The following is a 27,071-nucleotide window of genomic DNA, read 5'->3' as shown; positions in this document are numbered from 1 at the left end:
AGAGATGAGGAAGAATTCCTTTGGGCAGAGGGTGGTGTTTCTGTGGAATTCATTGGCATAAATAGTTCTGGAGGCCAAGTCATTGGGTATATCTAAAGCAGAGGTTGATAGGTTCTTGATTAGTCAGGGTGTCAAAGGTTACAGGGAGAAGGCAGGAGAGTGAGGTTGAGAAGGATAATAAATCGGCCATCAGCAATGGCACAGCAGACTTGATAGGTCAAATAGCCCAATTCTGCTCCTATGTCTTATGGTCTTAAAATGCAGTGGACACAGATTAAATTGTGGATTTCAAAGGGGAAATGGAAATATGTGAAGGCAAAAAAACAGCAGGGTTATGAAGGAAGAGCAGAAGTAGTAAATGTCTAGACTGTGTAACAGAAGGAAAGCAGAGACATCGTACCAGATAACCTCCATTCACACTGTTACAGATATATAACATTCATCAAACATGTAGAGTTCAGGGAGTATCTTGAAGGAGAAAAAAGAACTAAGAAGAGAGAGAATCTTGGGGAAGGAATTTCTTGGCAGCTCAAATTGCAGATGTTTATAATGAAGTGATTAAGTCTGGGGAGAATAAAGTGAACAACATTTAGCTTGTTATAGGACTGGGAGTAATTGCAGATATAGAGAGGGAATTGAGAACCAATTTGAGAATTTTAGTACCAAGAGGTGGTTTAACTTTGTTCAAGGTGAGGAATACATACTGCAGAGCACCAGAAGAGGCAGAACTCCAAGAGGCAATTCAATTTCTATTCTATTTGCATTTCAAGATTTATTTTAGCCTGATTGATGAATTGACCACAAGTATTAAAATAGGGACTATTGCAAAAGTTTAAAGACATTCCAAGACCATGAAGGACAAAATGTGAACACAACTGTTCACCACTTCCCACATATCTGGAGAAAGTAACCAGCTCAGGATGGTGGAAGTCACTTTAGTTTCTGCCATAGCGTCTCCTTCCATCACCCTTCGTGTAGACCAGGGGTTCCCAAGCTTTTTATGCCATGGACCCCTATCATTAACCGAGGGGATCTGTGGACCCCAAGATGGGAATCTCTGATGTAGACTGCTTTCTAAGTAAACTGACACTGTTAGTTACACAGTTTGCTGTTGGCTGTGAGACATGTCAGCTATTCTGCTCTGCATCCAATCCATTGTTTGATGAAGCATCAGCAATGGAGAATGTGATACCAAAAAAGGCGCAAGTGCAAACCGTTCATTGGTGCAAAAAAAGACAACATACTTCATCAAAATTGACATGACAGTTCTCAATGTATTTTCAATTATTCTAAGCAGTAAGATGAACAATCAGAATTCTCACAACACCCAATCTCACCGACGTTTTGAAAACTGTGTATCCACCACCTGACATAAATGGAGAGATGTCAACCAATCAATAGCAATTATTAAGTAGTATGAAATTATCTTGTGCCAAAGTATCTGGCCAAGAGATGGGAGGGAGAGGGAGGATGTAAGACATAAGGTATATGACATACAGTGTTGATTAACAGATGTACAACTCAAAGTCAAAAGAGAGTCTTTATCCAGAAGGAAACTGGGATACAGTAAAATCTCAGGCAAGGCAGACTTTTATTAAATCCCCATTACCCCTGCCCAGCTGCGGATGTAAAGTTCCTCTCAGTTTTCTGCATATTGACAAGCTTGAGCATCCCTCAGCTTACATACTAAAGAGGGACAACAGATTTGCCATCAGTTTCTGTTGAAATCTAAAACAAATACACTTGATCCTTTGCTTAGTAAAACACACCAAATGCTGGAGGAACTCAGCAAGTCAAGCAGCTTCCGTGGAGGAGAATAAACAGTTGATATTTCGGGCCGAGACCCGTCATCAGGACCATTCCTCTAAATTTTGTGTATGTGTGTTACTCTGGATTTCTAGTATCTGTAGGAACTCCTATGTTTTTGATCTTTTGCTTCCTGAGGAACAGGATTTGCATTTTTTCTTTCATTTAGTAGTGGAGGGAATAATGGGATGGAGGATGGAGGCTGGAGGGACAGAAAGGTTAATCACTTTGAACAAACTAGAGAGCCTTGTAACAGAGAACCCTGCATCTTGAATCACATAGCCCTGATGGGTCCTGAAGGACCTCAGCCCGAAGTGTCAACTATTTATTCCCCTCCATAGATGCTGCCTGACCTGCTGAGTTCCTCTAGTGTTTTGTATGTGTTACTCTGGATTTCCAGCATCTGCAGAATTTGTGTTTATCACATAGCCCTCATTACTTTATTCTTGACATGAGGATATTTTTATAAAGAAAACAATATCAACAATTTTCCTTAACCATGATTCAAATCAAGTACAGAAGTTTTTGGCACAAAGAATCTGCCTCCGTATAACCGATTTAGAAATACCCAGTTCCAAGAAATACCTGTAGATATTTACAACATCAGGCACCTGACTTCCAAACAGGCTCTCGAAACAAAATCATACATACACATGCACTATTTGCTTCACTCGATGAGAGTCAAGCCCAAGAGGTTCCAAAAACAGGATACAGTCAAAACCTGTTCTTAACAAGACATTTTTAAAAAAGTCCCACAAAAAAAAGAATAATAGAGACAAAGCGGACATTCACTTTGTTCACATCAAGGACTTGGGCGCAGAGGTTTCAGTTAAATGGATGCCCTTGGGCCTTCAAGGCCAGTGACACCGTGTTGGGTTTAGTTACCTCAGTAACGGCATCCACAGAAATCAATAACCAACCGCATGGATCATTAAAGGCAGATCTCTCCCTGATGACTTGCTACCTCTGCTGTTTAATTCCATTTGTAATATACTTATGTCCCCCAGAGTATTTCCTTCAAGTAAATTGTTATTCAGTGTCAGCCATTTTCTTTTAAAAAAAGTATGGAAGGGGAGGGCAAGGCATTGGACGTAGTAATCCAAGCACTTTGAACACATTTTGGTCATCGTACATAAATAAATTGTCCAAGATTTTAAAATTTGTTTAAATTCAAACAAAAAGAACAAGTAACCATATTAGTTTTAATAGGACATAAAAATGAAAGTTAAGTTAATGTTTCATTTGTTGCGTATGGTGCTGTTTCCAGGGAGGAGCCGTTGTGATGTGTTGTGTTTACTAGGCTGCAGTAAAAGGACATGTGATGTCAGTCAATTCTCCACAGAGTCCACCAGCATGAACTGGAAAACACTGCATCTCCTTCCACAGGAGGAGTGCACAATGCAGAGCATCAGGGGCAGAGGCCAGCATGTGTCACACAATGTCCAAGCTGCAGTGACACTGCAAGCTAGGAGCAGCTGTAATAAACTTAAAAAAAAAGACAATGCACACAAATTTAAAATAGAAGAGGACAGTGAATCCCTTTGACCAACCAAAAAGAAATTGGGCCTTTTTGCCCCTGGTCGTTAGAAGCAGTCCAGATGCACAACCCTGGCAGTCACAGGCTTTGCTGTGATGTTCAAGTACACGAGAAGACAAGCAACTTGTGAGCACTCTGGATTCTGCATTAAGAATTGTCCATAATCTTTCTGCCTGCCACCCCAAGTCCTTCACTGCCGCCTGTCCTCAGTTTCTTGTCTGGAGAAGGCCATCACAACGTCCTCTGCACCTGCAAGATTTAAGAGAGCATTACTAGACATCAGATGACAGATGTGATACTGGTTAAAACTTACTGTAGATGTCAACTAAAAGGCCACAAATGAGCAGGTCGATACTGACAGGACTCAGTTTACATTGCTGGCACTGGAATCTATCAGTCATGATGGAATAAGAAGTTCTGTAAAAATAAATTCAAATATACAATAGAAGATAGTCTAAAGTCATTATAACTAAGCTTTAAAATCAAATCAACCCATCAATGCTCTTTTATCATTTCATAATATCCTGTTTAATTATCACAATAATCACTACCAATCAAAGGAGGTCACATTACAGTTCTTTTTATTTAAAAAGGACTAATTCTGTGGTCCTATTAGGTAAAAATCTATGTTTAATACACTTTCCCTTACATAAATGTGTAAATTTATATTGCGGATGAGATACCCAAGAATCATGTAAATGATGCTAACTGATAGCCGAAGTCCTTGGGCATATTGCAACAAAGATGCTACAACTAGGCTTCACAAGCTGGATCTGATCTGCCTCTTTAGGTTCATTCAAGGACATTTTGTGGGGAAGATGTCTGAGACAATCATTCTTGAAAATTTAGGCAAAGAGGATCTGAGGAAATGGAATAGGGCAGAAAAACAGGGTTGCGATGGAAGATCTACCATCATCTTCCTGAATGTGGAGCAGCGACTGTAAAGCTTACTCTTCATCCTTGTCTTCAGATTTGGTTTCAGCCTGTAGTATTAAGTGTGTGATCAAGTGGTAACAATAAACAACAGTTTTTGTAGACGCTGAAAATCTTGAGCAAAACACACAAAGCATCGATGGATGGGATAAACAGTTGACGTTTTGGGCCGAGACCCTTCATCACAACTGGAAAGGAAGATAGTAGAAACCAGAATAAGAAGGTGGGGGGAGAGGAAGGAGTACAAGCTGGAACGTGGTAAGTGAGAACAGGTCAGGCTGAAAGTGGGCGGGTGGATGAAGTAAGAAGCTGGGAGGTGATAAGTGGAAGAGGGAAAAGGCTATAGGACGAGGAATCTGATAGGACAGTGAACCATGGAAGAAAGGGAAGGAGGGAGGACACCAGATGGAAGTGATGGGCAGGTGAGAAGTTAAGGGGAAACAGAATGGGGTATGGTAAAGGGAGAAGGGAGTGGGAGAGAAATTGCTAAAATTTAGAGGAATTGATGTTCATGTCATCAGGTTGGAGGCTATCCAGATGGAATACAAGGTGTTGCTCCTCCAACCTGAGTTGGGCCTCATCAAGGCAATAGAGAAGGCCTGGAATGACATGTTGGAAAGGGAATGGGAAGACAAACTGAAGTGGGTGGCACATTTTGTGCTGGACAGAGCAAAGGTGTTCAATGAAGCAGCAAAAATCTACATACTTCTCCTCTGAATCACAGTGTCGAGAATGATTACCTTGTGTTTGGGTGTGCTGGACAATGTTCTTTGATTTACCAATGTTGATCACTGTTATTGGTGTCTTTAATCTAGAATGCCTCTTCATTTGTTCAGTGACTAGAGCATGTTCAAGGACCAAATATGTTCCCTTTGTTCAAAGTTCAAAGTAAATTTATTATCAAATTATGTACACGTTACCATATACTACCTTGAGATTCATTTTCTTTGGCATTTACCGGAAAAATAAAGTAGTACAAAAGAACTTATGACAAACCATACATAAACAAAGACTGGCAAGCAACCAATGAGCAAAAGAAGACAAATTGTGCAAGTAAATAATACTGAGAACATGAGTTGTAAAGAGTTCTTGAAAGCGAGTTTGTGGGTTGTAGAATCAATTCAAAGTTGTGGTGGGTGAAGTTAACCATACCAGTTTGGGAGCCTGATGGTTGTAGGGTAACAGCCTCAGAATAAGGGATGAGAATCAAGATAAGGAGGAAGTTCTTCGACTAGGAGGTGAAATCTTTGGAATGTATTGCCATTGATGGCTGTGGAGGCCAAGAAATTGTGTATATTTAAAGTAGAGAATCATAGGTTCTTGATTGGTAAGAAGGCCCAGGGTTATCGAGAGAATGAAGTTTTAAAAATCAGCCATGATTGAAGGGCAGAGAAGTCTCAGTGGACTAAATAGTCTAATTTTGCTCCTATGTCCTATGTTTTGTGGAATTATTCGTTATACATATTGTAATTTTCAAAGAAAATTAAACCTCAGGGAACTGCCCACTAAAATTATGAAGTGTAGAACTGAAATAATTGGCAAACATGAGGAATTCTGCAGATGCTGGAAATTCAAGCAACTTTGATGTGTGTTGCCTGAAATAATTGGTCTGTCTTTCCGGTCTTTGCTCTAGATGTAACATATATGTCCAGCAAATCTGGGTATTTTCTATGGGAGCATTTTGGTTCCATAGTTTTATGGCAGGAAGTTAAAAAGCAACAATAAGGTCTATCAAGGGCCGGCTGGTGGCGCAATGCCATCGGTCCCGGACCCGGAAGCGGAGGTTCCTGGGTTCGAAACCAGTCGGGTCTGCTCTCGAGTACGCTTTCCATCCGTGCTGGGTTGAATGTCGAGATTGCAACTCGACCTCGTAAAATAAAGGGAAAAATACTGTGAAAATGTCTGTGTGAGGAGTGGTGCCCACACAGCCTCTCTCTCGCTCCACACCTTGTAAAAAGCCATGAAAAAGACATCACGCATGCATGCACGCACAGACTTGCACGCAGGCACACGCCAAAAAAAAAGATCAAATATAAAATTACTTGAGTTCGTCCAAACCGTATTTGAATTTCCTGACCTTATACAAACAATCTGCACACAAGTTCAGTAGCTTTCCACATCAACTCTAAAACGGCCAAACTCAGCTTTAAATACAAGCTTGCAAAATAGTTCTCATTCCCAGACTGAGCACATAATGTAATTGCCTGCAGATCAGTTCCTAAGTCTCACCGGATGCTGCTCTAAATGTACTGCTGTGCTCCAATAGCTTGGAGCTTGTCCCAACAATTTCCTCTCTCTCGCTGCAGCCTTTCGTATACCTTTCAACAATGACTATCATTGAAGGATCTTAATTTGGAAGTCATCAAAAACAACTTGAACTCATAAGGTATCTTTACCACAAGCACTGAATCAATGCCTGAATCTTGATCCTGTCTTTGTCATATGCTGAAACTGAATTCTATAAACATATACAAGATTATTTAGCTTTTATTAATACTACTGCTCTTTCTCTAGTATGGGAAGCAACTGATACAAGTTTTCTGCTGTTTTTTATATATATGAATGGGGCACCATGGCAGTATTAGCTGGACGGTGGTGTAGTGGGATCCACGCTGGAGTTTGAGGTGAGCGGTCTCAGGTTTGAATCCGGCCAGTTCCTTGCACGTTTTCCACCAACGTTGGGTTGAGTGTCAAGCTAGCAACTCGGCATCATAAAAAACAGACAAAAATGATAAAGAAATAACAAGGTTGCTGCCCATTGCGCCACAAGGCGCGGAAAGGAACAACAACCATGGTAGCAAGGTGGTTAGCGTAACACTTTGCAGCACCAGCAGTCATATTTCTGCTCCCACTGCTCTCTAGAAGGAGAAGTTTGTACATCCTCCCTGTGATTGTGTGGGTTTCCGCCCACATCCCAAAGAAGTACCAGTCATGCTACGCTGGCGCTGCAAGCGGTGACACTTGCGGGCTGCCCCCAGTATGTCCTTGGACTGTGTTGGTTGTTTACACAAACAACACATTTCACTGTATGTTTTGATGTACAAACGTTTGTATGTCTGACAAATAAAGTTAATCTCTTTAGAATGTTTAAACTCTACCTATTCAGAAGCCTCATTTATCAGCAGTCACTCTTTTTTAGTGCTATTAGCAGTTTACAATGCACACAGAAAGACATTAACTAGGCCGATGAGAGGTGATAAACCATGAATTGCCCTAAAGCTGCGATCGTTAACAAGAGCAGCTGCAATAGATAATACATATTAAACTCACCATGGAAGACAGTGAAATGTAATTAGCGCAGTAGTTTCACTCTGTGTTTAGGCTAATCCTGGTGTGTGCTAATGCATAGTAATGTACAAATATATAATTACTTCTAATTACTCTGATGCCCAACATCAGAAATGACTCAAATACATGGCTGAAATAAGCTGGCATGAGATATTTCAAAGCAAATATATTAAAAATGCAAATACTGCTGATAATTTCCCACATAATCAGAAAATTCAGAAATAACTATTTTGAAATAGGAGTAAAAAGTGAAATTGAAGACAATTATTACTTGAATTAGGCTTGAACTGGCCCAACGGACGATGTTCCCTCATTTTATTCTCCATAATCTTCCAAGTTATCTAAAACTCTCCCTAGTTGTACTCATAATTTCGGGTCAAGTGAAGACTAAAACATTAAAGTCTTCATTCTTATTTTGAAATCTCAATAGACAATAGACAATAGGTGCAGGAGTAGGCCATTCGGCCCTTCAAGCCAGCACCGCCATTCACTGTGCTCATGGCTGATCATCCACAATCAGTATCCCGTTCCTGCCTTATCCCCATAATCTTTGATTCCGCTATCTTTAAGAGCTCTATCCATCTCTCCATGGTCTCAATCCCTTTTTTCACTCCAATCTCCTCTGGGAGTCCACAAACCTCTAATATTTTTATGCTGCTCCAATTCCAACCTTTTATTCAACACAGAATTTAAACAATCCAAAACTGGCAGCTCAGCATTTGGCTGTCTAGGCCCTAAAGTACACAGATGTCCTAAACCCACCTTCCTGCTACCTTTGTTTCCTCCTGCAAGAGTCGCATTCATGACATACTTCTTTGACCAAGCTTTTGTTTTTCTGCCCTATATTCTCAAGTAGTTCAGCGTTAAATTATGGTGTAAAGTGCACTGGAGTATCTTGCTATGTTAAGACAACTGAAATATATGCAAGATAACTGGTAGGGTTAGTGGAGAGTTGGAGAATATATTTCCTATAGTGGTGGGTTAGAGTGCTCAGAGAAATGTATTTATGCAGAAGGCAATAGAATTGTGGAATATTCTCCCCATGAAGATTGGTTGAAACTTTAATTGACATTTCAAATAGGAGATTGATGAACAGAAAATTAATGAGAACATTTTCCATGAATTACCATAAAAGAGGAATGGTGTGTGAGAGTGAGTGAGTGTGTGAGTGAGTGAGTGAGTGAGAGAGAGAGAGAGAGAGAGAGTGAGAGAGCGAGAGTGAGAGTGAGAGAGAGACTGAGATTGAGATTTGAGATTGAGATTGATTGGTTTTGTGTGTGTGTATGTACAAGTTCAAAAGTCACAGAGCTAAGAATTTAAGAAATTGGTAAAGAGGAGATTATTTATCACCTTGTGCAACACATACAATATGCTGGAGGAACTAGGTAATTCAGGCAGCATCAACGGAGGGGAAATAAACGGTAAATGCTTCAGGACAAAACCCAGTCCTGATTTTATGTATGTTGCTCAAGGCTTCCAGCATCTGCAGAATTTCCTGTGTTTGTTCATCACCTTGTGCCTGCTCTTCCATTGGAAAGGACGATTGCTGATTTGATTCCTGGGTTCAACACCACTTTACTTCTTTGCTCCCACAATCCTGATTCCTCTATAATGTAATAATCTATATATTGATTTCAGTCTTGATTATATTTAAGGATTCAGCACCCACAGTAACTTGTGAAACAGAAATCAAAAGATTCACAAAAAAAAATTCCTTCTCATTTCATCCCTTGCCGTCAATCCATGTTGAAGTTGTTGGGCATATTCAAGACACTCGTGTCTTGAATCTTGAAAGCTCCTTGGTTGTGGTTCTCCTCCGAGGGGAAAGATCACCACATTATCTATTCTCTCAACCCCCACACCCTCCCACATTGTGTTTCTCTTAATACGATGATCAACACTATTTTTCAAGTCCTAGAATACGTTCCCTCTGTCGTTAACTAATACCTTTGTTAAATATTACTTTTTAACAAAGTAATATTCCTGAATATTCCAAATTACCATTAAATTATTTTCATTGTTTTCTAGTTAAATTGTCTTCGGGGTTTGAAAAAGAACCACCAGATTTAAATTTTGCCTAAAATTAATATTAATATCTTTTTAAATTAGCCACCCACACCCTCATTGTTTCAGCCTGATTTTTTAAGAAGCGGTGTAATGAAATGCACAGGGATCGCCCGCAGCATCCCAAAATATGCTTTAAGAGATTTGTAAATGTTAACTGAGTTGACTGTAATCTTGGACTACGTTCAGCAATGGTCTCACCCTTCATAACTCAAATAATGGTACAATATGGTTTCACAGTGAGCATTTGTAGCAAACAAACACTACACATATACATCAAGCAACACACATAAAAGTTGCTGGTGAACGCAGCAGGCCAGGCAGCATCTCTAGGAAGAGGTGCAGTCGACGTTTCAGGCCGAGACCCTTCGTCAGGACTCATATACATATACATCAATATGAACATTAAAATACAGGTTTGAAAAAAATACTTCTTTAAATCAGGCAATTCTTGTGTGTGAATGATTTTTTTCTAGTGTTGTCATGGTAGCACTAGCTTTATGAACAGCCTTTTGCAATCAAGCACAGTATAAACCTTTGTAGAGTGCAAAACCCTCCCTTAGAATAAGGGTGCGGCATTCAGAACTGTTAATCAAGGGGAGGACCAGTATTTTCAAAGATTCCAGTTAATTGCCATAATTTTCTTTAAGAAGTTTGTGGCTTGATTTATTAGTTGAGTGTGTGTTACTTCAAAGGAGTTAGAAATAGGCTGCAGCGTTGTAACAGAATAACAGAGTCCAACAACATACACGAATCACTTGTATTCCCTGGAGTCCCAACTCCAGAATTGCCACAGGCTCATGTAGAAAAAAATCCAATTAAACAAACTGTTCCACCTGGTTACTGAGCTCTAAACACAACATACAGCACACTAACTGGAAGCAGTGTCTAATGTACCCAATGTATCATGACAAGCTGGCAGCAATTTTTTTCATGGCAATTACATAACCAGTCTGCACTGTATACTTTTTCATTCCAATTTGTAATATGGGGAATGATGTTTTTCATTAAAAAAAGAACAGATTAACTCCTGATGAAGGGTCTCAACCCAAAATGTCGACTGTTTATTCCGTTTCATAGGTGCTGCCTGACCAGCTGAGCTCCTCCAGCATTTCGTAAGTGTTACTGTAGCAAGAACTAACTTATTATCTCTTGCTGGTTACATTCACACTGAGCTCCCCATTCAGAAAACTATTCACAAACTACAGGAAAATAACTCAATATTTCCAAATTCCCAATGGCCACCCATGGCCTCCTTTACTGCTACAATGAGGCCACACTCTCAAGTTGGAGGAGCAACCACCTCATATTCAATCCGGGTTGTCGTTGTCTGGGTCCATGTTGTTTGTTAATACCAACGACACATTTCACTGTATACTTTGATGTGCATGTGAAAATAAAATTAACCTGAACCTGAATCTGAATCTGGGTAGGTCCAACTTGATGGTATGAACATCAATTTATCTAACTTCCAGTAATGTTTCCTCCCTCACTCTTTCCCTTCTCCTTATCTGTCCATCACCTCTCCCTGGTTCCCTCCTCCTTCCCTTTCTTCTATAGCAACACTCACAACACGCTGGAGGAACTCAGCAGGTTGGGCAGCATCCGTGGAAAAGATCGGTTGACGTTTCGGGCTGGCACCCTTCGTCAGGCCCAAAACGTCGACTGATCTTTTCCACGGATGCTGCCCGACCTGCTGGGTTCCTCCAGCGTGTTGTGAGTGTAGCTTTGAATATGAGGTGTTGTTCCTCCAACCTGAGTGTGGCTTCATCTTTACAGTAGAGGAGGCCGTGGATAGACATATCAGAATGGGAATGGGACGTGGAATTAAAATGTGTGGCCACTGGGAGATCCTGCTTTCTCTGGCGGACAGAGCATAGGTGTTCAGCGAAACAGTCTCTCAGTGTGCGTCAGGTCTCGACAATATATAGAAGCCTGCATCGGGAGCACCAGACGCAGTATACCACCCCAGCCGACTCACAGGTGAAGTGTCACCTCACCTGGAAGGACTGTCTGGGGCCCTGAGTGGTAGTGAGGGAGGAAATGTAAGGGCATGTGTAGCACTTGTTCCACTTACAAGGATAAGTGCCGGGATGGAGATCGGTGGGGAGGGATGGGGGGGATGAATGGATAAGGGAGTCGCGTAGGGAGCAATCCCTGCAGAAAGTTGGGGGAGGGAGAGAGGGAAAGATGTGCTTAGTTACCTCTTGCGACCTTCGGCCTTAGCACATCAGGTTTTGCAGAAAAACCATGTTTTCACTATTATCTATGCTCAAGAAGTATGTTTTCAAAACATTCTCCCCATTCCCAGTTGACACAATTTTGTCTTACATACTTTTGCACATACTAAGGAGGAATCAAATATAACTTCTGGAATATGGTTGAGTAGGGAAAGATTTAAAAAAGGACTTGAAGGGTGAATTTTTCACACAGAGACTACTAGATATATGGAATGAACTGGCAGGAAGCTGTAGAAACGGGTGTAACTATTAATTTAATTAATTAATTTATTTTCCTATTTGCCTGCTTTTGCACATTGGTTTTTGTCAGTCTTTGCGTAGTTTTTCCATTGATTCCATTGTATTACTCTGTTCTATTGTGAATGCCTGTAAGAAAGTAAATCTCAAGGGAATATACGGTGACATATACACACTTCGATAATAAATTTAGTTTGAACTTTGTCTCCTTCGGATATATTTGCTGTTTTCTGATTTAAGGGAATCTTTCCTGAACCTAGAGTACTCTGAGTAATTAAAACTAAGTCACAAACAATCTTACAGGCGACTTTTTTCTTAAAGACTTTAGGATGAAGTCAGTTAGGACCTGGACGCTTCTCATTCTGGGACTCCAACAATTTTCCCAGCATCATTATGCTTGTTTTCCCGAGTTCCACCCTGCTTTATAATCCCAATTTACTGCTATGTATCCACTTCAGTGAATAAGTAAAAGACCAAGATGGAGTGTAATTGCTCTTGCCCATGAGTCTAATCCTCCAGTTGATCTTGAGCCTCAATTTTTCACCGTCACCCAATTTCTCAGAATTCTTTCTTAATTATCTCGAGGGCTCATGGAAATATTACAAATTTTCTTTCTTTCAAGTAACTTGGGAAGAATCCATACAGAAGAAATAGTAAATGGTATTCTGAGAATGTCTAATTCCAATGAAATGAACAATCTTCTCCATCCTGTGCTCACTGACGTATCTCAGTGTGACAGCCTCAGTGTCAGCTGTGGCTCAGCTGGTAGTAAGTTTCACCTCTGTCTGTCAGTCCCACTCTAGAAACGAGTACACAAAAAGTTTACTAATGTGGCAATGCAGTGACGTTGTGCTGTAGGATAGCAGCCGGCTTCACTTGACCTTTGGGTGAGTAAGACCAGGGACATTATCTCTGGTTTTCCTACGCAAAATGATAATGAACAAATTTCTTTTGTCAGGGAAATTTCCTGTGCAAAATTAGCTGTTGTGTTTTGAACAGCATATATAGCAATAGCCTTACCACAGAAAAGTATGTTTGAGAAAACTCTTAATTTATGTGTATAACATGTCAAAAGCATAGATGATTGCAAATTATGATAGTTTAAATGATGGCCCAATTTGCTAACCAATTTGTTTCCTGAAGTGAAAACAGTGATAAAACAGGATTTTTAAAAAAGCGATACCTTACCCAAATCAGGGAAGACTGCCATAAACATCCTCTAGCTCAATTTATACAGATACCATTCTTGAACACTTTTTCACCTACGCTATGAGAATGAAATGTTAAATTCTCAGACCATAATGTCCTGCTTAATTATAGCTTGAGGGTTTTTGATTTCTTTTAAATCAAATCAAAGCAAAGCAATTATAAGTTGGCTGATTAAGTTGTTGGCTTGCTATAAGGATTCACCAGGTTCAATTGGAATGTTATTTCCTTATACTTTCTGAGTATCTACAAGACAAATTGGAGATTTGTGAATTTGTCAGTTTATTTAAATGCAGTTTCTATTTAACTGGACAGTTAGATACGCTGCTGATGAAAGTTCAAATTATTGATAAAAGTCGGAGACGGTTGTGCAGACATATGTTAAGTGAATTTGCCAAAGATGAGAGCATCAAGCAAGGAAATGTGGCTGTGGAAATGGGAGAGGTGCTGCAGAGAGATGTTGTTTCTAATTCTTGTTTGAACAAGTTACTGTAAGTTTTGGTTTGAGAAGATTAATAACAAGCCTGTTTGAACTGTACACTATAGTTGAATCAAAGACACAGAAATTTAACATTATGCTTTCATCTCCAAAGTTATTTCAGGAAAGAGCTCATGTTTGTATGAACTATATGACTGATAGAACTGTATCAGAACATTGCAATAATATGAAAAAAAAATCCACCGCAAGGGCATGCCAGTGCTTAGTTCCCTGAGTTTAATGCTAGCATGAAGATCAGTAGTTGGCTTTGTTCATCTCAATTAAGGCCTGAAAATAGCACCACAAAGTGGTTGAAGCTGTACTCACGGCTGGTGAAGGCAATATAGTGTGCCATCTTGAGGTGCAGATATCAAACTAGATACTAAGGTGCGGCAGACACTTGATTAAGACAAAGATTAAAGATCAGCTTTATTTTTCACATGTACACCAAAACATCCAGTGAAATTGTCATTTGAGTCTACAGCCAAACATAGTGTGTGGCGCGTGGCCAAGTGGTTAAGGCATTGGACTAGCGATGTGAAGGTTGTGGGTTTGAGCCCCAGCCGAGGCCGCGTGTTGTGTCTTTAAGCAAGGCACTTAATCACACACTGCTCCAGTCCACCCAGCTGAAAAACATACTGGGGGTTAACCTCGCGACAGATTGGCGTCCTATTTGGTGGGGGGGGGGAGAGTCTCGTACCCTCAGTCGCTTCACGCCACGGAAGCCAGCATAAGCACCGGCCTATGGGCCTGGCCTAAGAGGCTCGGGACAGACTTTAACTTTAACAAAACATAGAGTGCCTATAAAAAAAGTATTCATATTCACCACCCCAACAAATTTTCAAGTTTTGTTGTTTTGCAACACTGAATCACAGAAAAAGATTACAAAGTGATCTAAATTAATTACAAATATAAAACACAAAAAATTGACTGTATAAGTATTCACCCACCCCCCTTTAATGTGACAGATCAAGTTATTACTAGTGTAGTCAATTGGTTTAGAAGGCACATGGCTAGCCACGAGAGGGCACAGTTTTAAGGTGCTTGGAAGTAGGTAAAGAGGAGATGTCAGGGGTAAGTTTTTTTTACACAGAGAGTGGTGTGTGCGTGGAATGGGCTGCCAGCAACGGTGGTGGAGGCAGATACAATGGGGTCTTTCAAAAGACTCCTGGATATGTACATGGAGCTTAGAAAAATAGAGGGCTATGGGTAACCCTGGGTAATTTCTAAGGCAAAGACATGTTCGGCACAGTTTTGTTGGCCGAAGGGCCTGTATTGTGCTGCAGGATTTCTATGTTTCTATAATAAGTTAAATGGAGATCACCATGTGCAACCAAGGTGTTTCAAGTGATTGTAGTAAAAATACAGCTGTATCTGGAAGGTCCAACTGCTGGTGAGTCAGTATCCTGGCAAAAATTACACCACGAAGACAAAAGAACACTCCAAGCAACTCTGCGAAAATATTATTGAAAAGCACAAGTCAGGAAATGGCTACAAGAAAATTTCCAAGTCACTGAATATCACTTGGAATACAGTTAAGTCAATCATCAAGAAAAGGAAAGAATATGGCACAGCTGTAAATTTGCCTAGAGCAGGCCGTCCTCAAAAACTGAGTGACCGTAAAGAAGGGGACTAGTGAGGGAGGCCGCCAGGAGACCTATGACAACTCTGGAGGAGTTACAAGCTTCAGTGGCTAAGATGGGAGAGACTGTGCAATCAACTGTTGCCCGGGTGCATCACCAGTTGCAGTTTTATGGGAGAGTGGCAAAGAGAAAGCCACTGTCGACAAAACCTCACATGAAATCTCGGCTAGTGTTTGCCAGAAGGCACGTGGGAGATTCTGAAGTCAGCTGGAAGATGGTCTGATGAAAATAAAATTGAACATTTTGGCCATTAGACTAAATGCCATGTTTGGCGAAAGCCAAACACCGCACATCATCAAAAACACACCATCCCTACCATGAAGCATGGTGGTGACTGCATCATACTGTGGGGATGCTTCATCAGCAGGCCCTGGAAGGGTTGTGAAGGTAGAGGGTAAAATGAATGCAGCAAAATACAGAGGAATCCTGGTGGAAAACCTGATGCAGTCTGCAAGAGAACTATAACTTGGGAGATTATTTGTTTTCCAGCAAGACATTCATCCCAAGCATAAAGCTAAAGCTACACAGGAATGGCTTAAAAACACTACACCACCAGGTTCAGGAACAGTTATTACCCTTCAACCATCAAGCTCTTGAACCAAAGGGGATATCTTTACTTACCCCATTATTGAAATATTCTCACAAGCAATGGACTCACTTTCAAAGAGTCTTCATCTCATGTTCTCTATATTATTTAATATTTCTTTCTGTATTTGCACAGTTTATTGTCATCTGTACTCTGACTGAATGCCCTAGTTATGCAGTCTTTCATTGATTCTATTTTCGTTATTATTCTATAGATTTATGTAGTCTGCCCACAAGAAAATGAATCTCAGGGTTGTATACGGTGACATATATATACTTCGATAATAAATTTTACTTTGAACTTTGACCAACACAGACCTAATAATGTGCTGGAGGCAGCCCAAAGTTTTGCCATGCCTCTGGCACTAACAAAGGAAACACACAATCTACTAATCTGTGCGCCTTTGGAATGTGGGAGGAAACCAGAGCACCCAGAGGAAACTCATGTGGTTACTAACTCTTTACAGGGTCAGGAATTGAACCCCGATCACTGGTGCTGTAAAGCATCGTGCTAACCCATTTCGCTTCTGTGCCACCCAAGACTGTAGTATCAATCATAGAAATTATTTTTGATATTGATTGGGCAACATTGCCTAAAATGTTGTTCATACACACACAGCTATGGAGTACACACTGCCTTCTTTGTGAGTCTCATTAACCCACTGGAGATGTTCGATATGGATCAGCGATAAGAAGTCCTGAGCATAGCATCCATGTAAACATATCTAGCTAGTTGAGTCATTGCCTCGAGCTACAATAAAATTTGATACCGTGTAAAGTCATTGGCAATGTAAATTGGGTTTATGAAAATTATTATATATTGCTGACTCTCAGACTTAAAGCAGGTACGGCCAGAAATGTGAGGCTGACTAGGACTATACCCCAGGAAATATTGATAGATTCAGTTACCTCTGAAATACCCTTCATCTCTGTACATTACTCATCACCACTGTTTGTCACCCTCAAACTTTACTTTTCCAACTTTATTTTCACTGATTTATACAATCTAAATTCTATTTAATTCACAACTCCTTTGCCTGAATCTTATTTGCTGTCATCATGACTAAGCCAATTTCAACTTCAACATGCACTTCAACATGATCAACTTCAAAATCTTGGGACTTTTCAAAATACTTCCGAGCTTCAACCTTCCTTTGTGATCTCCTGTGACCCACGTACTGGCCGCATCTTATATTTTTTTCAAACTTCTTCACTAAGTTTAGTATCTCATTGTAGTTTAGAGATTTAGAACTTCCACTTATTTTCCTTTCATACTAAATACTAGCATTAAAAATGTCCTCCTTTACATTAATGTACTGGAAAACACATTAAACAATCTTTAATCTTGAAAATTACACTGGAGGAATTAATGGGATGAGAGATAATACGTTTCCAGGACCCAATGACCTGCATGTAGGATTTTAATGGTGGCAGCTATGGAGATTGTTTATGTACTGACTTGAGTTTCCAAAATTCCAGATTCTAGAAAGGAAGAAAACAAATGTAATCTCACTATTTAAGAAAGCAGAGTGAAAAGAAATCAATAGACCAGTTAGCCAGCTAGAAGCTGTTAATAAAATAAAAGGGCAGTTAGAAATTAATAATAGGATCAGACAAAGATAACGTGGATTTATGATAGGAAAATCACATTTGACAAAACTATTAAAGGTCCATGAGGTAAAGATGAACCAGTTAACATGATGTATTTGGACTCAGAAGGGCTTCAAAAGATGCCTCACAAGAAATCATTAAAATACCAGTGCACATTATTGGAAAAAATACATAAGCATGCATTGAGGATGAAGAAAAGAGAGGATAGGAAAAGAGAGGTGATTTTCAGTACAGCCTGTAATTAGTGGGTGCTGCAGGGACTGATGCTGATACCTCAGTTGGATGCAATCCATATCAATGATTTCGATGAGGTGACCAAGTGAAATTAAATCGTGTTTGCTGATGGTGCAGAACTAGGTGCTGAAGTGGACTGCAAGAAGAACAGAGAAGAGGCTTCAAGGGGATATACAAAAGTTAAGTGAATGGGCAAGGATGCAACATAATATGAGGTCATCCATTTTGGAAGGAAAATATAAAGTCATAAATATTTTTTAAATGATAAGAGATTAAATGATGTTGCTGTTTAGAGGAGCATGGTTGTCTATATACATAAATTATAAACATACCTCAAATAATATTGAGAAGGCAAGCAGTACGTTGGCCTTCAAGTTGCAAGAGGATCTGAATCCAAAATATATCACTACATCTTGATGTAGGCAGATGCAATGATAGCGTTCATTTCAAGAGGACAAGAATATAAAAGTAAGGATGTAATACTGAGACTTTAAAAGGCATTGGTCATACCATATTTGGAGTATTGTAAGCAGTTCTGGGCTCCATATCTAAAAATGCTGTGCTAGCACTGAAGAGGGCCCAGAAGAGGTACACAAGAATGATCCTGGGAATGAAAGGGTTAAATGTATGAGGAGCATGTGATGGCTCTGGGTCTGGACCTGCTGGAGTTATTAGAATGAGGTAGGATCTCATTGAAACCTATTAAATATTGAAAGGTAAAGTGGACATTTCCATTACTAGGAGAATCTAAGACCAAAGCCTCAGAACAGAAAGATGTCCCTTTAGAACAGAGATGAGGAGGAATTCCTTTCGTCAGAGGGTGATGAATCTGTGGAATTTGTTGCTACTGACGGCTGTCATTGGGTATATTTAAAGTGGAGGTTGATAGGTTCTTGATTAGTAAGGGCATCAAAGGTTACAGGGAGAAGGCAGAAGAATGGGGTTGAGAGGTAAAATAAATCAGCCATGATGGAATAGCAGAGCAGACTCAATGGGCCAAATGGCCTAATTCTGCTCCTATGACTTATTACAATTGTATGGGACTCTGGTGAAACTGCACTTTGACAGTTGTATGCAACTCTGCTTTCCTAACTCAAGGAAGGATATACTTACAGTAGAGTGTGTGCAGCAAGGGTTCACTAGCAAGAAAGTGTGCAGTGAAGACTCAGAAGACCAGCTCCTGGGATGGCAGATTTGCAATAGAAAGAGCTATTAAGCAGAATTGGACCTATAGAAACATAGAAAATAGGTGCAGGAGTAGGCCATTCGGCCCTTCGAGCCTGCACCGCCATTTATTATGATCATGGCTGATCATCCAACTCAGAACCCTGTCCCAGCCTTCCCTCCATACCCCCTGATCCCTGTAGCCACAAGGGCCATATCTAACTCCCTCTTAAATATAGCCAATGAACTGGCCTCAACTGTTTCCTGTGGCAGAGAATTCCACAGATTCACCACTCTCTGTGTGAAGAAGTTTTTCCTAATCTCGGTCCTAAAAGGCTTCCCCTCTATCCTCAAACTGTGACCCCTCATTCTGGACTTCCCCAAAATCGGGAACAATCTTCCTGCATCTAGCCTGTCCAATCCCTTTAGGATTTTATATGTTTCAATCAGATCCCCCCTCAATCTTCTAAATTCCAACGAGTACAAGCCCAGTTCATCCAGTCTTTCTTCATATGAAAGTTCTGCCATCCCAGGAATCAATCTGGTGAACCTTCTTTGTACTCCCTCTATGGCAAGGATGTCTTTCCTCAGATTAGGGGACCAAAACTGCACACAATACTCCAGGTGTGGTCTCACCAAGGCCTTGTACAACTGCAGTAGTACCTCCCTGCTCCTGTACTCGAATCCTCTTGCTATAAATGCCAGCATACCATTCGCCTTTTTCACCGCCTGCTGTACCTGCATGCCCACTTTCAATGACTGGTGTATAATGACACCCAGGTCTCGTTGCACCTTCCCTTTTCCTAATCGGCCACCATTCAGATAATAATCTGTTTTCCTATTTTTGCCACCAAAGTGGATAACTTCACATTTATCCACATTAAATTGCATCTGCCATGAATTTGCCCACTCACCCAACCTATCCAAGTCACTCTGCATCCTCTTAGCATCCTCCTCACAGCTAACACTGCCACCCAGCTTCGTGTCATCCGCAAACTTGGAGATGCTGCATTTAATTCCCTCATCCAAGTCATTAATATATATTGTAAACAACTGGGGTCCCAGCACTGAGCCTTGCGGTACCCCACTAGTCACCGCCTGCCATTCTGAAAAGGTCCCGTTTATTCCCACTCTTTGCTTCCTGTCTGCTAACCAATTCTCTATCCACATCAATACCTTACCCCCAATACCGTGTGCTTTAAGTTTGCACACTAATCTCATGTGTGGGATCTTGTCAAAAGCCTTTTGAATGTAGAAAGTCTCCTACATTCAAAAAAATGAAAGGAGATCTCACTGAAACATACTAGATTCTTGAGGCTTGACAGGGTTGATGGAGAGTTAAAGTGTCCGCTGGAATGTTTAGAACCAGGAATCAGAGTTCAAATATAAGAGGTTGACTGCTCAGGACAGAGATAAGATTTCTTCTCCCAGAAGGTGGTGAACCTGTGGTGGCTCAGTCATTGTGTACACATAAGACAAAAAATTGCTCCATTATTGATACTATTAAAGGCTAAGTGATTAGTATGGGAAAGTGGTGCTGAGGCAAAAGATGGTGGAGAGAGCATGACAGGTTTAATAGGCTACTCCTGCTTACATCCCTTTTTCACAGAGTTTCCTCTGATGATTAGACTGCCTAAACAACGTTATGTCTCATGGGTTAACAGAAACACTTTGAATGAAATAAATGAAAAATAATTTTGTGAGCGATTACATACTTGACATAGTGATGCAACAATATCTTGTATTTAGATCAGGTTCCTTGATGCAGAAATCATCCCAAGATTCCTCACAGGAATTCTATGAGACAATGTATGATTCCAGGTCATATCAGAATATTTAGTCATAGATAATGCAACACGCACAAAATGCTGGAGGAACTCAGCAGGCCAGGCAGCATCTATGGAAAAGAGTACAGTTGACGATTTGGGCCGAGACTCTTCATCAGGACCTTCGGTGTCCTGCTTAGTAACTTAATTTGACAGGCACTTAAGATTTGATTGCCATAAACCTCCTTAAGGTAACCTCTCAGCCTCCTTCACTTCAGGAAAAATGGACTACCCTCATTACTCAATCCTGCAGTCAATACATAAAAGCATGTAGACATGGTCAAGAGGTTCAACTGTTGTTCAGACCAAGTAGCAGAATGGAGAAGAATTGTGGTCCAAGTAACTTTGACCTTGGAATGATTGTTGGTGCCAGGCGGGGTGATTGAGCATCTCAGAAACTGCTGTTTTCCTGGGGTTTTCCTGCTCAACAGTCAGTTCTATGGGCAAAAACGCCTTGGTAGTGAGCAAGTTCAGAGGAAAATGACCACACTGGTTCAGGTGACGGGAAGACAACAGTAATTCAAACAACTACACGTTACAACAATGGTGCGCAGAAGAGCACACAACATGTTGAACCTTGAAGTGAATGAGCTACAGCAGCAAAAGACTATGGGCATACACAGTGGTCATTCTATTAGGTACAGGATGTACATAATAAAGTGGCCACTGAGAGTATGCACTGTATCCCAAGGCCTCTACTGTTCTACAGCTCTCCCTGGGGCCCTGTCATTTACTGTGTCTGTTCTGCCCCAATTTAACTTCCAAAAATGCATCACTTTGCATTTGTCAGAGTTAAATTCCATCTGCCATGCCTTCAATGACATTTCATATTTGTGAAGAATATGCAGTTCACTGAATTTCACACGTGGGTGGTTATACATCAGCATGAAATGCAACAGCTTTGTTGGCAGAAAATTAATTCTTCTTTCCTGCTGAATCCATTCCCTATAAATAGCACTGCAACTGCTGTGCCTACCTGCCCTCTGTTGTAACCAACAGCATTAAAAACAGTTGATAAATGGCTTGCATTGTGTGCAAGAAAACTGGGGAGGGAGTAAGTAATCAAATGATACAGCTGTGACAGCTTCACCCAACTGCTATCACTATTTCTCTGTAGTAAGCACAGAGAGAACAACTATAACTTCGTATAAATAAACTCAGTGCCCACTTTTTTATGTACAGGAGTGGAACCTGGTGTAGCCTTTTGCTGCTGTAGCCCATCCAGTTCAAGGTTCGACATGTGTGTCAAATGGTTCCATTTTAATATCAGAGAATGTATACAGTATACAAACTAAAATTTTTACTCTTCACAGACATCGATGAAAACAGAAGAGAACCCCAAAGAATGAACGACAGAAAAATGTTAGAATCCCAAAGCCCCCTCTTCCCCTCCCATGTACAAGCAGCAGTAAAGCATCAACTCACCCCTCCCCCCACCTATTCAGCTGGAAGTGTCAGCACCCACCACCCACCGGGCAACAGCAAAGCTCCCAAAGGGAGACCATGATCTACAGTCAACAAAAACTATCGTTTACTTGACAGTTCGACATGCCACAGGGTCTCTCTCTCACTAACCAGGGAGAGGGAGATGTCACCCATTTCACAGCAAAAGGGAAGACTAACAAACAGTTGTTGTTAAGGCATTACAATCTGCTGTGTCGCTTTTTATCCTGAGATTCTCTGACTCAAGAATCGTCAGCAAACTCTCCCCACCATCGAGAGAAAGAGAAACGCTCTCTACACACCACTGTTGCAATGCATGGCATTTGAGTTACTGTCACCTTCTTCTCAGTTGAAACAGTCTGGCCAGCTTCCTCTGATCTCTCTCGTTAATAAGGTGTTTTCGCCCACAGAACAGCCACTTACCGGATATTTGTTTTGCTTTTTGTTCATTCTCTGTAATCTCTATACAGACCGTTGTGCATAAAAATCCTAGATCAGCAGTATCTAAGACAATCAAACCATCCCATCTGGCACCAACAATAATCCCACAGTCAAAATCACTTCGATCCCATTTCTTCCCCATTCTGATGTTTGGTCTAAACAACAACTGAGCCCCTTGACCATGTCTTCATGCCTTTATGCATTGAGTTGCTGCCACATGATTGTGGCACTGAGACTGTGAGTGTGAGAGTGTGAGTGTGAGTGTACATATATATATAATTCTCTGTAGCGGCCAGCAGTGCAGTGTTTCAATGAAGTGTGAGAATTACACTTATTCTGACAGTGACTCTGCAGGAATATATGCACTTTACACAAGTTCTGAAAGCATTTTCTTCATCAATTAAAATAGTTCTCCCATAAGTAATTCTATGTCAGCACCAAAGATCAGTAAAACGATTATGTAACTTACATAACCAAATACTCTTGTTCACTTGCTCTGTCCAGCAAGCTCTCACATCTCCTGCATTCATAGTGCACTGTTTTACAGCTTGAACAGTAAGGAGGATGACATACTTGTATTTTATATTCATGCCCTTAAGATCAAGAAGAAAATTTTGGCAACCAATTTGGAATTTATTTTTTCTCTTCTTTACATGGAAGACCTGTCTGCCTTATTAATGTTGGTAATAATTTAGCATTAGTATTTTGATTATATAAACTTGCATTTATTCTGACTAGGCACAAGATGCATAAATACAGACTCCCCATTGGTAATACTTTTACAGTAGATTGGAACATGATGTCCTTCCGGCCCATCGAGCTGCATCATCCACCAACCCATCTATTTAACCCTAGCCTAATCACAGGGCAATTTACAATGACCAATTAACCTATTAACTGGTATGCCTTTGGACTGTGGGAGGAAACCTGAGCGGCCGGAGGAAACCCACGTGGTTCACAGGGAGAAATGTACAAACTCCTTACAGACAGTGGCGGAATTGGAACTCCGAAATGTGTGGTGTTAACCACTACGCTACCGTGTACTTGATTCAGGCCAATTGGTAGCTCCTTTAATGTTCTAGTCTACAAGCAATGTCTGGTACCAAATACTTTCAATTCAAATATGTATCTCTAGTCTAGATTGAAGTTTATACCTTTTCTTGTGGCTCAGTATGATGAAGCCCAAGACTGAGTACATGATTGTGGCTGTTTTACTATCTCAGGACACACCACCTCAATACTAGGAAAGAATAATAACTGGCTGGAGTTCATTCATCACGACTAACTCATTTTTCCTGTGTTCACCTGCTATAGATATAACTAGAGCAACTTTTCCTCCCTAATTGCTCCCCGTCCATGAGTCTGCTGGAGAACTGCCAGCCTGTCCTGGGGTTGCAGGACTGTCTGTGTGGGTAGCTAGGAAGGAGGAAAGGGGCTTGTTTTGCTGTAATTGTTTTGTTGCTTTTTATGTTCTGTCTCGTTCTGCTGAACATTGTAGGCATGCTATGGTGTGCTGAAATACGTGGCAACACTTGCAGCTGTCTCCAGAACATCCTTAGGCTGTGTAGGTTGTTAATGCCAATGACAGATTTCACTGTATGTTTCGATATACATGTGATAGATAAATAAACCTGAATCTGGGTCAAGTGGCTTGTTAGGTCATTTAAGAAATCAATAATGGCAGATTTTGTCCTCTGAATGACATTAGTAAAACCAGTAGATATTTATAGAATTATTTAATTACTTGAATTCAAATGTTTCAACTTTTGAGATAGGATTCAAATTCATGTAAGACCATAATATAGGAGCAGAAGTAGGCCATTTGGCCTATCGAGTCTGCTCCGCCATTTCATCATGGCTGATCCAATTTTCCTCTCAACTCCAGTCTCCTGCCTTCTCTCCAAATCCCTTCATCCCTGACCAGTCAAGGTTCTATCAACTCTGCCTTAAAGATACCTAAAGACTTGGCCTCCACAACTGCCTGTGGCAAAGAACTGGACAGATTTACCACCCTCTGGCTAAAGAAATTCCTGCTCATCTCTGTTCTAAAATAATGCCCCTCTACTCTGAGGCTATGTCCTCTGGTTCTTAAGACCCTCCCACCATAGGAAATATCCTCCCCACATCCACTCTATTGGATAAAGATCTTTCACCATTCGATGGGTTTCAATGAGGTCACCCCTCATTCTTCTGAATTCTAGTGAATACAGGCCCAGAGCCACCCAATGTTCTTCATGTCACAAGACATTCAATCCTGGATGAACTCTCTCCAGTTTCAGTACATCTGTTCTAAGATAAGAGGCCCAAAACTGCTCACAATACCCCACGTGAGGCCTCACCAGTGCTTTATAAAGTCTCAACATTGCATCTTTGCTTTTACATTCCAAACCTCTTGAAATGAATGTATTTGCCTTCCTCTCCACAGCCTCAAACTGCAAATTAACCTTGAGGGAATCCTGCACAAGGACTCCCAAGTCCCTTTGTGCTTCAATTTTTTTTACATTTTCTCTCCATTTAGAAAATAGTGAAGCCTTTTATTTCTTCTACCAAAGTGCATGACCATACACTTCCCGACACTGTATTCCATCTGCTCCTTCTTTGTCCATTCTCCTAATCTGTCTAAATCCTTCTGTAGCCCCTCAAAACTACCTGCTCGTCCACCTATCTTCATACTGTCCTCAACTTTTGCAAGAAAACTGTCAATTCCATCATACAAATCATTGACATATAATGTAAAAAGAATTGGTCCCAACACAGAACCCTGTGCAACACCACTAGTTACTAGCAGCCAACCAGAAAAGACTCTCTTTATTCCTACTCTTTGCCTCCTGCCAATCAGCCACTGCTTTATCCATGATAGAATCTGACCTGTAATACCATGGGCTCATGGCTTGTTAAGCAGCCTCGTGTGGCACTTTTTCAAAGGCCTTCTGAAAATCCAAGTTAATGATATCAACAGATTCAGCTTTGTCTATCCTGCTTGTTATTTCTTCAAAGAATTCCAACAGATTTATCAGGCAAGATTTCCCTTTGAGGAAACCATGCTATCTACGGCTTGTTTTAACATGTGCCTCCAAGTACCCTGAGATCTCATCCTTAACAATCGACTCCAACACCTTCCCAACAACTGAGGTCAGACTAACTGGCCTATAGTTCCCTTTCTTCTGCCTCTCTCCCTTCCTGAAGAGTGGAGTGACATTTGCAATTTTCAATTTTTCTGGAACCATTCCAGAATCTAGTGATTCTTGAAAGATCATTACTAATACCTCCATAATCTCTTCAGCCAGTTCTTTTCAGAACTCTGGGGTGCACAACATCTGGTCCAAGTGACTTATCTACCTCTAGACCCTTCAATTTCCCAAGAACATTTCTCTCTAGTAGTGGTAACTTCACACACTTCATGACCCCTGACACCTGGAACTTTCACCATACCGCCTCTGTCTTCAACACTGATGCAAAATACCTATTTAGCTTGTCCCCCTATACCTCTACAACAACTGTCCACATCTCTCATGCCTAGCCCAATAACAACCATTTTGCTGCTTATAATTACCGAGGAAGGAGTGGGGAATGAACATGCAGTCAAGGGAGTTGACCTCTAGTGCAGAGAAGGGTTTTGATGCTGTTTTTCTCTACGTTCCTCGGTTTGGATTGTAAACAGACAATATTGTTTAAGCTGATGAGATGGATTTGGGCTAATGGCTAGTTATTCACTCAAGGCTGTATCAGAAGTAAACTCAATGTTGTTTCTACTCAAGGTCCAAATTCAGATTCAGAATCAGGTTTAATATTACTGGTATGTGTTGTGAAATTTGTTGTCTTTGCAGCAGTACAATGCAATACATATTAATAGAAATATGTGAATTGCAGTAAATATATAAATTAGTGCAAAAATTGAAATTAAAAAAGTAGTGAGGTACTGTTCATGAGTTCAATGTTCATTTAGAAATCATATGGCAGAGGGTAAGAAGCTGTTCCTGAATTGTTGAGTGTGTGCCTTCAGGCTTCTATACCTCCTTCCTGATGGTAGCAATGAGAACAAGGTATGACCTGGATGATGGGGGTCCTTAATGATGGATGCCGCCTTTTTGAGGCACTGCTCCTTGAAGATGTCCTGAATACTATGGAGGCTAGTGCCCATGATGGAGCTAAGTTTACAACTCTCTGCAGCTTATTTGAATCCTGAGGGGTAGCCCGTCCCTACCAGTGATGCAGCCACCTGGAATGCTGTCCATGATACATTTGTAGGAATTTGCAAGAGTTTTTGACGATATACTACATTTCCTCAAACTTCCAGCAAAATTAAGTGATACAATATTGTTGCTGTTCTTTAGG

General features: G+C 40.7%; 1 protein-coding gene across 2 annotated transcripts in view; it reads right to left on the bottom strand.

Annotated features, from left to right (window-relative positions):
* Positions 1-811: 811 nt before the first annotated feature.
* ctnnbip1 (catenin, beta interacting protein 1) overlaps positions 812-27,071 on the bottom strand; it is an 80,987-nt gene continuing 54,727 nt past the window's right edge. Inside the window, exon 4 of one of the 2 annotated variants that reach the window (XM_063033057.1) lies at positions 812-3,592. In XM_063033057.1, the coding sequence (XP_062889127.1) occupies positions 3,534-3,592 (59 nt within the window). In that variant the 3' untranslated portion in view covers positions 812-3,533. The remainder of the gene's footprint in view (positions 3,593-27,071) is intronic. The other variant, XM_063033058.1, reaches the window with a different exon arrangement.

The sequence above is a fragment of the Mobula hypostoma genome, chromosome 25, assembly GCF_963921235.1.
Source record: "Mobula hypostoma chromosome 25, sMobHyp1.1, whole genome shotgun sequence".
In the NCBI taxonomy this organism is placed as follows: Eukaryota; Metazoa; Chordata; class Chondrichthyes; order Myliobatiformes; family Myliobatidae; genus Mobula; species Mobula hypostoma.
Note: the sequence above shows the minus strand (reverse complement) of the source record. Positions and strands in the feature narration are given on the sequence as shown.